The 12,500-nt window shown below is 55.5% G+C and overlaps 2 protein-coding genes across 2 annotated transcripts in view; one reads left to right on the top strand and one right to left on the bottom strand.

The window, feature by feature from the left end:
• Positions 1-6,513: 6,513 nt before the first annotated feature.
• On the bottom strand, positions 6,514-12,361 carry dact2 (dishevelled-binding antagonist of beta-catenin 2). Its single transcript, XM_056609630.1, has 4 exons — positions 11,901-12,361; positions 9,919-10,051; positions 9,377-9,613; positions 6,514-8,958 (listed from the first exon to the last, which is right to left on the bottom strand). Exons 1-4 carry the CDS (start codon positions 12,189-12,191, stop codon positions 7,055-7,057), a joined length of 2,565 nt encoding a protein of 854 aa, XP_056465605.1. The 5' UTR covers positions 12,192-12,361; the 3' UTR covers positions 6,514-7,054.
• Positions 12,352-12,500, top strand: part of smoc2 (SPARC related modular calcium binding 2) — a 9,151-nt gene continuing 9,002 nt past the window's right edge. Inside the window, exon 1 of the mRNA XM_056609898.1 lies at positions 12,352-12,368. Coding sequence (XP_056465873.1) covers positions 12,352-12,368 — 17 coding nt within the window. The remainder of the gene's footprint in view (positions 12,369-12,500) is intronic.

Genomic DNA, 12,500 nt, shown 5'->3' with positions numbered 1-12,500 from the left:
GGAGTAAATCAATAAATAGCTGAAAAGGAAGTTTCCAAATCCACTGCCGTTATTAAACTCACGACGCACGCTGAAGAGGAAACTGAGGGAAAGGCCTTTCCTAAAACCCAGCACTTTGGTGTTTAGCGGCCATATGGGGCAACGGAGGAGGCCTCGGTTAAAGAGGGAGGTACCTGTCGCGGGGGTAGAGAGGGGGGGGAGGGGGGGCTGTCCATCCCCTGGCTGCTCTGATCTTATCAGGGGGCCCAGCCAGGAGGAGGCCCAGCTGTCTCCCCCAGCGCTCCTTTGATGTCCCCCCGTCCCCCCCCCGTCCCCCCCCATCCAGATCCACATGCTGCACTTGAGCTGCAGAGAGCTGAGCTGCCGTGGCGCTGATAGTGAGGAGCAGCGGTCGCTGGCTGGACCTGGCGACAGAGTGCAGAGCGGACCTCCTGCGACAGCGGGACAGCTTTAATCACTCACTGCTCCCCAAGGAGGCACCGGTGGCTCAGGGTGATTGTCCAGGGCCTGGAGATGGACAATGGAAGTAGAGCACCACTGGCTGAAAGCAGGAAGGCCAGCAGCTCATAAAACCTGCCAGGACATCCTCTGCGAGACACAGAGACTGCAGCAGAGACACAGGAACAAGATACATGATTGTAGGACATGAATTGGTGCATCAATGCAATTGAGGGCCACCCCCTCCCCCCTTTCCCCCCTAGCTTCACCCACCCACCCTCAAGTGCTTAGCCCTCTCTAGTTTATGTCTCTTTAATTACGGTTGGACAGATTCTGAAAAGAACTCCCTGTCTGTGGAGGTTTTTTAAATTGCAGGGGGATTACAGTCATTATTTTTTTGCAATCTCTGGTTTTCCGTGCATTTGTTTGCTTCGGGGTTAAAGCTGTTTGAGCCGAAAGCCATAGGAACATGTTCCTTCATAACAAACATCAAAACACTCTTGCTTCGTAAATAACACTCACTTTACCTGTGTGTACTGCACACTGAGCGTGTGCCTCTCTGTGTTTTAATACCACATAACCAAGCAGTGTGGACCGTTTAGAGGGCCATTCAAACTTAAAAATATTTACTAGTGTTCAAATTTCATCAATTAAAAATCACATAATATTTCAGTATCCACTGCCGGGATCCAATTAGCCGCCTGCAAACTAATGCCTTGCTCAAATAAAGTCGACCAGCGTTTGCCTCCAACCCCGCGACCCGAGGAATCCTTGTCACGCACAGAGAAAGCCCCTTCTCTTCCCCTGTCTCAAACAATTGCCTCCCAGGGGCAAATGCCCTCACAATGGCCTCTGTGACTGTGAGGCCCCTGCTCGACACGGGGCGAACTCTTGAACCACCTCTTGACCACAGCGTGAAGGGCCGCGGAGACAATGGTCGGTAAATACACTGCCGTGAATGAGGGGATTAAGTATTAAACGGCAGGATGCGCTAAAGAGAAGCAGGTGCTGCTTATAGAGGGAAGGCGAGCCGCGGTCTGAGGGGATAGAAGCAAGGCCAGGCGGACTCCCCTCTCTCGGCTGTCTTGTCTCTTCCTTTTTTGTCCTGTCCTTCCCCCGACTCGACGCCGTGTGCTGTGTTCCTGTCTCCGACGCTCTTCCTCTTCCACACCGTCTTTCCGGTCCTGTCTTCTGGTCCTGGTTGTGTGTTCCTCCTCCTCATCCCGACGGTCTTTGTGCTCCCGGTCTGTCCGTACACCGCCAGAGGAGCCTGCTCCTTAATCCCTCCGTTTGGCTCCGATTGACATTCATGAGGTCGGACATTCCAGGGTCCAGACCCTTTTCATATGTACAGTAAGCAGGGGGGGGACAAAGGCCGCCACACACACACACACACACACACACACACACACACACATACACACACACACACAGACACACACATGCACCCAAACACACACACACACACACACACACACACACACACACACACACACACACACACACACACACACACACACACACACACACACACAGACACACACAGATGCACACATACCCCCACCCAAGTGTCCACATTGATTTCACAGCATCTATCTGTCTTCGCTAAGTAAGATCTACCATAACGTTTGTGGATGGATTCTCCATGTGTTTCAGTTTAGGGTTAGGGTTAGGGTTGTTTGAATGGTATTTTAATTGATCCAGAATGGCGAACTCCCCAGGGTAACTTTCAGGGAAACATGCAGAGTGCATAACTGTAAGTGGTGCACTTTAACTCTGGGACACTTGTCCTGCTGTCTCCCTCTCCTAAATGAGCAGGAGTCGTCCTGAGTGGGGATTCTTCACCCTGAGTGGAACTAGGTCAAATCCTCCACGCTTCACAGGAGCCATGGGAAACCTCTGTGTTTCCAGGGGTGCATTGTGGGTAAGGGGGTGAAACCTGCTGGTAATGAGTTCGGAACTCCGTCTCGTCGACATGGTCGAGTCCAGATCTTCTATCGGTCGGCGCAGCGGGACCCACCGGTGTTCACACCATGTGGAAGCAACCGGGTATTTACGGCCGCTAAGTACATCCTGAACCCTCCAGACGACCATGTGACCGCACAGGAACCCAGAACGCTGAGATCATCGCGTAAATCAGCAGGGACCGGGTTTTCTCAGGCAAAAGGTGGAGAAAAAACAAGAGAAAAAACCTGAAAAGTTAAAGAAAACAAAAACAATGTTAGGCGTTTAAGACGGCATGCCGAAGTAATTACACTGTGGGAGGGAAGGCACGGCAGGCGTCTTCTCCGTTGTGTTCTGCATTAGCCCGGAGACAGACTGGGATGGGCAGGACCCATATTTGGCTTTTGGGATTACCTCATGCCTCACGATGTTGTAGCGTAACCCCTGGGCGCTCAGCCATCGACACAAACACTGACAATTACTGGGAAAACACTTCAACACAACAACATTTACATTAACATTTAGGGCACTTAGTAGACGCTTATATCTTATTGTAAGCGACTTACAATAAGAACATTTGTAAGAAGAGAAACAACAATATATCTCTGTCGGTACAGTCAGGATGTTCATAGAACCAAGTGCCAAGCCCTAACTATCGCTAGCTTAACCCATTCCCCGCAAACAACAAAGGAAAGTATGCTACACGATCAGGGCCGCTGCTGGCCGTTTCTGTGCAAGGGCTCTTTTTATATTATCAGGTAAAAACATCTAATTTGCCGAAATTGAGGGATAGGTTATAAAATTAAGATGTACTGTAATAATTATTTTTTTTACAAACCTTACTTTTTGGTGCCCTCCCCAGGTACTTGGTGCCCTACGTGCGTACTCTGCGTATAGGGAGCGGCGTGCCTTTACACGATGCTATGCACTATTTTTAAGTGCAAGGACGTACAACATACAATAAGTGCGTACATTAACTGCCAGGATATACAACATGCAATAAGTGGGTAAGGGGGGGGGGGGGGGTAAGGGGGGAGACTATGTAGAGTCTAGGTGAACTCAAGTGAGTCATGAAGGCTTTTGCGGAAGCTGGTGAGCGACTCTCCAGTCCTCAACAACAGGATTCTGTCCATCTCCACACACAGCTACTCTCTGTTAAGGTTTCTGTGATCCGCACACAATAAGCGTGTTAGCGTTTGGATGCATGTGGCCTGTAACAGGATCGCTCCCGGAGCCTGGCATGCACACGGCCTCACCTCACACGCTCACCTGACCCCAGCCCCACATGGGGAGCTCCACATGTCACACGAGGCCTATTTATACGTGCTGCCCGGCCCTGGGTCAGGTTGTGTTGTCCGAGCATGTGATATCACACACACATTAATGAACGTCGCTGATTTCATTACTTATTGAGCAGGGTAAGCCTCACGCAGGAGGCAGTTGCATTCTTTATTAATGGCTTTGGATGAAATAGGTGGTGTTGCAATGCAACACCAACTGGTTGACATACATTTGCGTTCCCATTGAGGGCGTTTAGCAGACGCTTTTATCCCAAGCGAATCACAATAAGTACATTTGTCAGAAGTAAGGCAAACAACAATGTATGGCTGTCGGTACGGTAAGGCGTGATATGACACTAATGGGGGACTAAAGGACACCTCCTGATCCACCAGAGAGAGGGCTGTGCAGATAGCACTGTGCTTCTGTCAGCAGAGTACAACAGCAGTTGGATCCTGATGAGGAGGCTTGATCACCCACCATGGGCTGCTGATGTCAGAGCACATGAATCATTATCCAATGTACCGTGATCCCGCATGACACCGCTTGGCTGCCATGACAACCACCCATGGGGGAACTTGCACCCACACGCGCACATGCTCAAACACACACAGGCACATGCACGCAGACACACGTGCACCCGAGGACACGCAGGCACATGTCCGCGCACACACGCACACTCACACACACACACACACACACACACACACACACACACACACAAACACACACACACTCACATACACGCACCCTCACACACACACAGACACACACTCCCTCAGACACACCATGCACACGCACGCGCACACACACACACACACACACACACACACACACACACACACGCGCACACACACACACACACACACACACACACACACACACACACACACACACACACACACACACACACACACACACACACACACACACGCACACACACACACACACACACACGCACACACACACGCACTCACACACACACACTGCTATCGAACTCCCTTTGAATGATTAAAGGCCACACTATTAAACACAGCATGAAATCCTGTTAGCAGGTGTACACCTGTTAATCCCCCCCTCTCCTCTTTCAGCACGACCCCTAGGGTCTCGGTCCTTTGTCAGGCGAAGGTTAGCTGGGCAAGGGCTTAGCGTGGCCGCTAGTAATATTTAATGGCACCTTTTACTCCGCACTTGTGAGAAGAAAAGGCAGCGGAGGGCGGAGAGTGGGCGGGACCTCGGCGTGTACAGACGGGCGTGCTTATTATCTGTGGACAATTAACCAACAGACAGACATGTTGATCACCGGGAGTCACTAAAAGTAGCCAAGCAATGGGGGCCCCGGGGTCGGACACAGAGCGAGGCCCTGACCCCTCCATTGTGGGGGCCCTCGGGCCCTCCGAGATGAGCCGGCTCTACAGCTGGGGGGGGTCAGCCACACAGAGACGCGGGGTCAGCCCGACATGGTCCAGCTCCTCTCTCTGCTGCTTCAAAGACAAGTGCAGCAGCTCCTGTTCCGCTTGCCGGGCCCTGGTCAGAGGAGCAGGGAGCGAGGGAGAGGGAGACCTGCACTAATCCCATGTCGGGCTCCTTTGCCACTCTTCTAGTCAGAGGTCAGAGGGAGATCCAAATCCTCCTGGATGTAGTGTGGGTGTGGGGCCAGGACGCGGTCGAATCAGAAAATCTTTGCGATCTTTGAAGTTAACGAGAAGGCACGTCCTTTGAACCTGTGTGAAAGAATGAAAGAGTGGAGAGAGAAATGTAAGAGGAATTATCATATGCCCTTTGGTGAGGCCCTTTTGTCCCGTGAATCACGGCCTCTTCTGCTTTGAAAGCAAATTGGACTATCTGTGGTTATGGTATCAGAAGTGAGGGGAAAGTTCTCGATGAAGGATTCATGAGTCTTAGCCACACAATGGTCCAGGCTAAGACCAACTTCAAAGGGGGAGAATTGATGAAATGCGAAATAAATAAATAAAGTTGCGTTATTATTTCTCTGGCTTCTATAAGCCTCTTAGATTGGGGTTTAAGGTCATGGAGACTGCCTGAGATGAATGAGAGGGAGAGAGAGAAAGAGAGAGAGAGAGAGAGAGAGAGAGAGAGAGAGAGAGAGAGAGAGAGAGAGAGAGAGAGAGAGTGACAGTGTCTCGGTGTGTGAAGATCCCGGTAGCTTGACCACTTACCTCCACGACGGTAACCTTTCGCTCAACTCTCCCCCTGACACATGAAAGGGTTTTAATGGGAAGATACCAGGGCAGATTCTGTTGTGGAGATTATTGTCCGTTTCTCCATTCAGCCGCCCGCTGCCTAATCTCTACATGATGGCTCTGAAATGAGGAGCCTCTTATCGTCTGTCATTCCTCCTAAAGCCCCATGTGCCTCCTGACACATCCCCTCCCAGTTCCCCCCGGCAGAAAACCAGAGCCCTTCCCCTCTGTGCAACGCTCCCTCCTCCCCGTGTGGAATAGCACGCATGCCACTACCAACCTAATAGGCTGCATTTAATTAAGGATGCTAACAATGGGAGCCTTTGAGTGCCTGAGGCGGAGGCCTCACTGTACTGTGACCCCACGGCGGCTCAGTCGATCGTCGGTGGAAGAGAGGGGCTAAGTGGGCGGATGGGATGCTGGCTGGGTTGTTTTTTTGGGTACGCATCGGTGAGGGGATGTAAGGCGGAACGTACGGGTGGCGTGGCCGTGGCGACCGCGAGTGACGCACACGGCGGCGAATAGGAATGCAGTGAAGGGAGAACTGGATGGTTGCGATGGTTTGGTCGGTGGACAGCAGGCACGCAAAGCAAACAAGGTGTAGAAACTCAACACGCAACACCAGCATGTACATTAAATATTGCTTTATTCTACAGTGAAGGATATGCATAGTAAAAACCAATGTGCAGAATAAAATGAGTAGCAATGAACATGACATGAAGACATTGTTTTAAATATATGCAATAATTCTGCCGATACAGAATGATAGATGGGTTTCAAATGTTTGGAAGTTTTGTCAATGTACACGAATAGATATAATTTGACCTCAGCACTTTGTGCTGAGCAACTGACAAATGACACCAACGACAGGTAAACAAAGTCCTGTACCCTGTCACTACACATTTTTACATTCCTTTATATACTCACGATAATAATCCTTTTAACTTTGTACAAACATAAAGTGGAGAGCTCTAATTCTATCGAATTCAAACGGTATTTACAGAGTTAGTCCGACCCCTCTGGTGAGCGGCCCTGAGTCAACGAGAGGTTAACGAAGGCCGTTTGAACCGGCTCCTCTCTAAAACAGAACCAGACCGCCACAAACTACCCCGGGGGACCCCACCCCAAACACAGAGTCCGTTCCCACGCTCCGCAGACCCGCTGTCTCTCCGCCTGAGGGGGACGCCCCTCTACACCAGGGTCATGACCTTCAGCGTGGCGGGCTGGAACCTGCGGATCTTCTTCTTCAAGGCGCGGGACGCTTTGATCCGGCACGTCGGCGGGGCTCCCGGGTGTAGGGGTCGCTGGGGGGCCGCCGTGGCCCCGGCGACGGCGGGGCCCTTGGAGGACGAGGCCTGGGCCCACACCAGGGGACCCCCCTGGTCCCGGTGGCGGGGCGCCCGGGGGCCCTCGTCCTCCTCCAGGGAGAGGCTGCTGTCCGAGTCCGAGCGGGAGGCGGAGCTCCGGCTGGACCCGCTGTCGTCGCCGAAGCGGTTGGTGGTGTCGTCGCTCAGGTCGCCCACGCTGCTCGCGGCGATGGTGGAGTGGAAGAGCGAGGCGCAGTCCGCCGAGTACTCCGACTCGCAGCGGGCCGGGGGGCGGCCCCCCGCGGCGGCGGGGTAGGGCGCCGGCGGGTACCGGGAGTTGAGCGCGCCGAAGAAGCAGGACGCGGACACGGCGGGCTTGTAGGAGCGTTGAGGCCCCGCCCACTGGCACGAGAGGGGCCGGGCGGAGGCGGCGTGGGCCGTCTGCCTGGAGGCCTCTCCGTGGGCGTACGGCTCCCTGGTCCTCGGGGGGGGGCACGGGGCCCGGAACGCCTCCAGGTCCCCCGGCCCCCTGCCGGCCCCCTGCCGGCGCCTCCTCTGGTCCACGGGCGGCTCGGGCTCCGGGGTCCGCTGGGGCCTGCGGCCCTTGGCGGCCTTGGTGACGGCGGGGAAGGAGACGGGCTTGGGGTGGTGGAGCCGGTGTGAGGGCACGAACCCGGGGCCGCACAGACTGGAGTCCGAGCCCGAGTGTCCGCGCTGCTCCCCCAGGTGGGGACCGGCCTTCCCCTTCCCCGACCTCCTCGGCTCGGGGTCTCCCCTGCACCCGCTGCCCTGGCTCTCTCGGGCCCTCTCCCCCGAGGAGTAGCCCTGCTGGGGCCTGGGCGCGCGAGGCTTCTCGCCGCTCTTCCTCCTCAGCTTCACCGCCTTCGTCTTGCGGTCGGCTTGCCTCACTTTGACCTGCTGCGACCCGGCGGGGAGGAACTTGGCGTGGACAAAGTCGTTCGCCGGCGCCGTCGGGCGAGGGTCCCAGCCCAGGCGGTCCTCCGTGCTGGAGCTGGGGGCCAGGACCGGCCTCGGCGCGGGGCACTTCCTCTGGCCGGCCCTGGTCTCCCTGACGTCCGTGGGCCTGCTCTCTGAGTGGTTCCTCGTCAGGGTGCTGTGCTCCGCTGGGGGCCTGGTGGAGGCGGCGGTGGCCTGGGCGGCGCCGCGGTCCCTGGCGGCGGCGGGGTAGGAGTACCGCTGTAGGGACTCCAAAGGGGCTTGGCATTTCAACTCTGGGCCGCTGGCCGGCAGTGTGACCGGCTCCGGCCGGCACTCCCTCTCCCACTTGGCCTCTAGCGAGGGGATGTCCAGAGGCCCGGTAGGTAGGGGCTGGGGTGGGACCGCCTGGGTCTCCACACCGGGACGTCCCGCACCGTGGTCGACAGGCCCTCTGCGCTGCTCGCTGCGGGTCCACGGAGCACCCCTCTTCTCCTCGCTCTGAACACAAGTCCTGATGGCGTTGCGCTGCAAGAGCCGGTCGATGTAGCTCAGGGACCCAGTGGTCTCAGGCCCGGCCTGGCCCGGCTGGGGGCCGTGGGGGCCGGGACGGGCGTCGGCCGGGGGCCCTTGGCACGGTTCACCGGCGAGGGTGAAGATGGGGCTTTGCAGGGCCACGGCGTGCAGCGGGCTGGGGTAGTGGTACACCTCCGTCCCGTTGCGGGACATCAGGCTGTTCTGGAACTTGGGGTCCAGGGTGGACGTCCGGGGAGCCGGGGCTGGGGCGGGCTTCTTGCCGGGCACGGACTTGTAGCAGCCGGGGCCCGCGGTCATCAGCCGGTCAAGGTCACCTGGTGGACAGAGACACAAAGAAACGTTCAACCCTTGAGTCACATGAACCCCCTTCTGCAACCCCGTGATCAACGTAACTGACTGCTCCCGGCCCAACGACATGAAGCATCCAGGATTAAACATTGGCTGGCCACATCGCATCATTTGCATGATCGACCGATTCGTCCAAAGACCTCCTTTTCTGGCAGGAATACCATCAAAAGGGCAAGTGCTCGGTAGCTAGCAGTTCACAGCGGCGCCCTAGTTAATCACTGCAAATCACCATAGCAACAAACCAAAAATTCACATCACATCTATCTGACCGTCACAGCCAGTACAATATCGAAGGATAAGGTTTGGGTGAAAAAACTGGAGCTTTGAACAATAGATTGTGTTGACAGTGGGGCTCGGGCTACGCCAAGCCGTGGATCTCCTTACCAGTGGAAACCGGTCTGGGGCGGGGCCGCTCCAGGCCCAGGGTCCCGGTCCGGATCCTGCTGCTCCCCAGGTGGGGGCCGGCGGTCCGAGGCTGGGGGTTGGCGGGCTGGTGGGGCATGGGGGGGCTCACGGGGGCCTGCAGGAGGCTGGTCTGGGAGGAGGACAGGCACTCGCTGTAGACGGAGGTGCAGGAGTTGGAGAGGGAGCAGGAGCCGCCGTCGCTCAGCTCGTAGAAGCCTGGGGGCCGAGGAGAGAGGAGACAAGTTAGAGGAGACGAGGAGACGAGGAGACACATGAGAGGAGACGAGCAGACACATTAGGGGAGACAAATTAGAGGAGACGCAGTGTGAGCATGTGGTCGATTCGGTCTAGCATTCTAGCGTCTTTAAAGCATACTGAAAGGAGTGTAGAACCTTCATGACCTGTGTGTGTGTGTGTCTGAGTGTGAGTGTGAGTGTGTGTGTGTGTGTGTGTGTCTGTGTGTGTGTGTGTGTGTGAGTGTGTGAGTGTGTGTGTGTGCGTGCGTGTGTGTGCGTGCCTACCCGAGCTAGGCCGGCTGTCGCTCTCCAGCTGGTCTGGGGAGACCTTGTTGACGTCCAGCTTCATTTCGCTGATCTGCAGGTCCAGCTGCTGCAGGTGTGACTTCAGGCCCACATCCTGTCGCCGCAGACGGGACTGTGGGAGAGAAGGGGGAGAACATATGGTCAGACCTCAGAACGGAGAGACGACGTAGGCACCAAACAGTCAACGGTAAACGGACTGCATTTATCCAGCGCTTTTCTAACCAGTCAAAGTGCTTTCCATTACGGCCTGACATTCACCCATTCATGCACACATTCACAAACCGACGTCAGAGTCAACCATGCAAGGCGACAGCCAGCTCGTCAGGAGCAGTGAGGGTGAGGCGTCTTGCTCAGGGACACCTCGGCACTCGACACTAGGAGGAGCCGGGGATCGAACTAGCGACCTTCGTGTTACCAGCCAACACGCTCCACCTCCTGAGCCCGTGGCCGCCCCATAAAGGCACCAGACTGCACAGGCCTGTGCTGATCAGGGTGGAAGAATTGCCTTAACTAATGCACACCCGCGTGACCTAGGCTAGGCTATCAAATCACATGCACACGTTTAGCACTTGGCATGTGTTTCTGCAGCATTCAAACGCAGTCTGACGATAAGATGTGTGCACGACATGCATGAAGACAACCATAACAGACGCCAGGGCTGTGGCTACTCATTAACCTCTCAGAGGGGGGGGGGGGGGGGTAGACGCAGTGATGGGTCACTCATTTGTCCCCCACAGGGAGGGCTTGGGCCATTGTGTTAACTACCAGAGCAGGAAGGGATGAGGGGGGAGGCTGGAGGGGTCGCGGGATGATTGTGTTTGCTTTAGCAGCTCAGGCTGCAGCAAAACGCTGTTAAAATACTTCACACCTACAGCACTGGACCCGCCAGAGGTCCAGACTGTATTGGACCACTCCCTGGACCCACCAGAGGTCCAGAGTGTACCGGACCCCTCCCTGGACCCCCCCAGAGGTCCAGACCTCCCTTACAGCCCAGGACCCACCAGAAGTCTACAGTGGACTGGACCTCTCATCTCACCCATGTTGTAATAAACTAGTCACTGTTGTTTGTCTGTTTGAACAGACTTCCGACCACTGGAGAGACGTTATTTTTACGTTATTTTAACAGGTGAACCTCTGGAGTCATTCTGTAATGGAAAAGTCGACTCCATTAAGAGCTACAATCGACGGGGGGATCGTTTGATTAAGGTTATACTATTATTAGCATTTTGTAATAGGCATTGTAAGATGTCTCTCGATTTAATCGTTTATAAAAAAATATGTTTTTAAAAAAACAATAACATTCTCCTCGCTTCTAATCGATCAGATCACAATTAAAAGGTGTCCTTAACGTTAAGGACCTCGAGTAAATCGAATCCAGCCACCATCGACCCTTATCATCACCGGGTTATCGGAGACCGCAGACCCACACCCCGGGACCCGACGAGGTCAAACCTGGGCTATGGTTAACCACAAGGTGCACGGAGCGCCAGCTGTTAAAATACTCTCCCTGAGCCCCATTCACGGGGTTAATGATTGAGAGCAGCAGAGGTGCCTCCCCCACCCTCCACCCCCCGGGGCGCACGGAGAGCGTCTCCTGGTCACCGCAATCAACCTTGATTTATGACATCTCTCCCACTTCCTACCACCCCCAACGGAGACCGAGAACCCCCCTAGGGCTCGGAATGTACATCAGCTGATAACACACCGTTGGAACCGCGTACACAAACACAGCCCAACACACACACACACACACACACACACACACACACACACACACACACACACACACACACACACACACACACACACACACACACACACACACACACACACACACACACTCACACTTACTATAGCCAAGGCGCGCTTCGGCTGTTGCATTGGTGGACATGCGGACCAACAACACAACAATACAGCAACACAACAATAACATCACTAAAAAGGGGTCTCCGTCCTCCTACCAGTTGCTGCTTGAGGGCTGTCAGGGTCGCCTCCAGCCGCTGCTCCTCGTTGGCCAGCATGGACCCCCTCGCAGCGTTGCTGCTCTGCATCGCGGGGGTCCTGCTGGGTTCGTCCTGGTCCGCGCGCAGCGCCCGGGTCACCATGTCGCCCTGCTTCTCCCGTAGCATATGCAGCTCGTGCAGCCCGGCCAGCGCCGCCTGCAGCCTCTCCCCGACCCTGCCGCGATCGATGCCCGCCGCGGTCGCCATCAGCCCCGACCCCGACGACGCAGATATCCCTCGACTCAGCATTTCGGAAATCGGCGCAAAAACCTCAAAACATGCGTAACGACGCACCCCAAAGAATACAGAAAACGTCCTCCCCCTCTTGGTCCGCTGTGTGGTTCACACACCGCTGGTTGGGTTCTCCTCGCGGGACTGCGTGGGTGATGAGACGCGCTCTGCAGACGGGATGGTGGTGCGCTACCTGTTAGGAGAGAACAGAACCGAGCAGAAATTAACTCATAGAATGAAGAGGTCTAGCCCCGCCCTCTCTAGGAGGGACGCGCTTCCCATTGGCTGGGCGCTGCACCGCTCCGCACATCTGTTTCAGCTCTCTCA

The sequence above is a fragment of the Gadus chalcogrammus genome, chromosome 15 (genome assembly GCF_026213295.1).
Source record: "Gadus chalcogrammus isolate NIFS_2021 chromosome 15, NIFS_Gcha_1.0, whole genome shotgun sequence".
NCBI classification, from domain to species: Eukaryota; Metazoa; Chordata; class Actinopteri; order Gadiformes; family Gadidae; genus Gadus; species Gadus chalcogrammus.
This window is presented reverse-complemented; position numbering and strand designations above follow the sequence as displayed.

What these genes read in the sequence shown, in the direction of transcription:
- dact2 (XM_056609630.1), bottom strand. Translation starts at nt 12,191, where the DNA reads ATGCTGAGTCGAGGGATATCTGCGTCGTCGGGGTCGGGGCTGATGGCG. An exon ending in CAGCCCTCAAGCAGCAACTG is followed by an intron (nt 10,052 to 11,900) that starts GTAGGAGGACGG and finishes TCTCTCCCACAG; the next exon opens with TCCCGTCTGCGGCGACAGGA. An exon ending in CCCCAGACCGGTTTCCACTG is followed by an intron (nt 8,959 to 9,376) that starts GTAAGGAGATCC and finishes TCTGTCCACCAG; the next exon opens with GTGACCTTGACCGGCTGATG.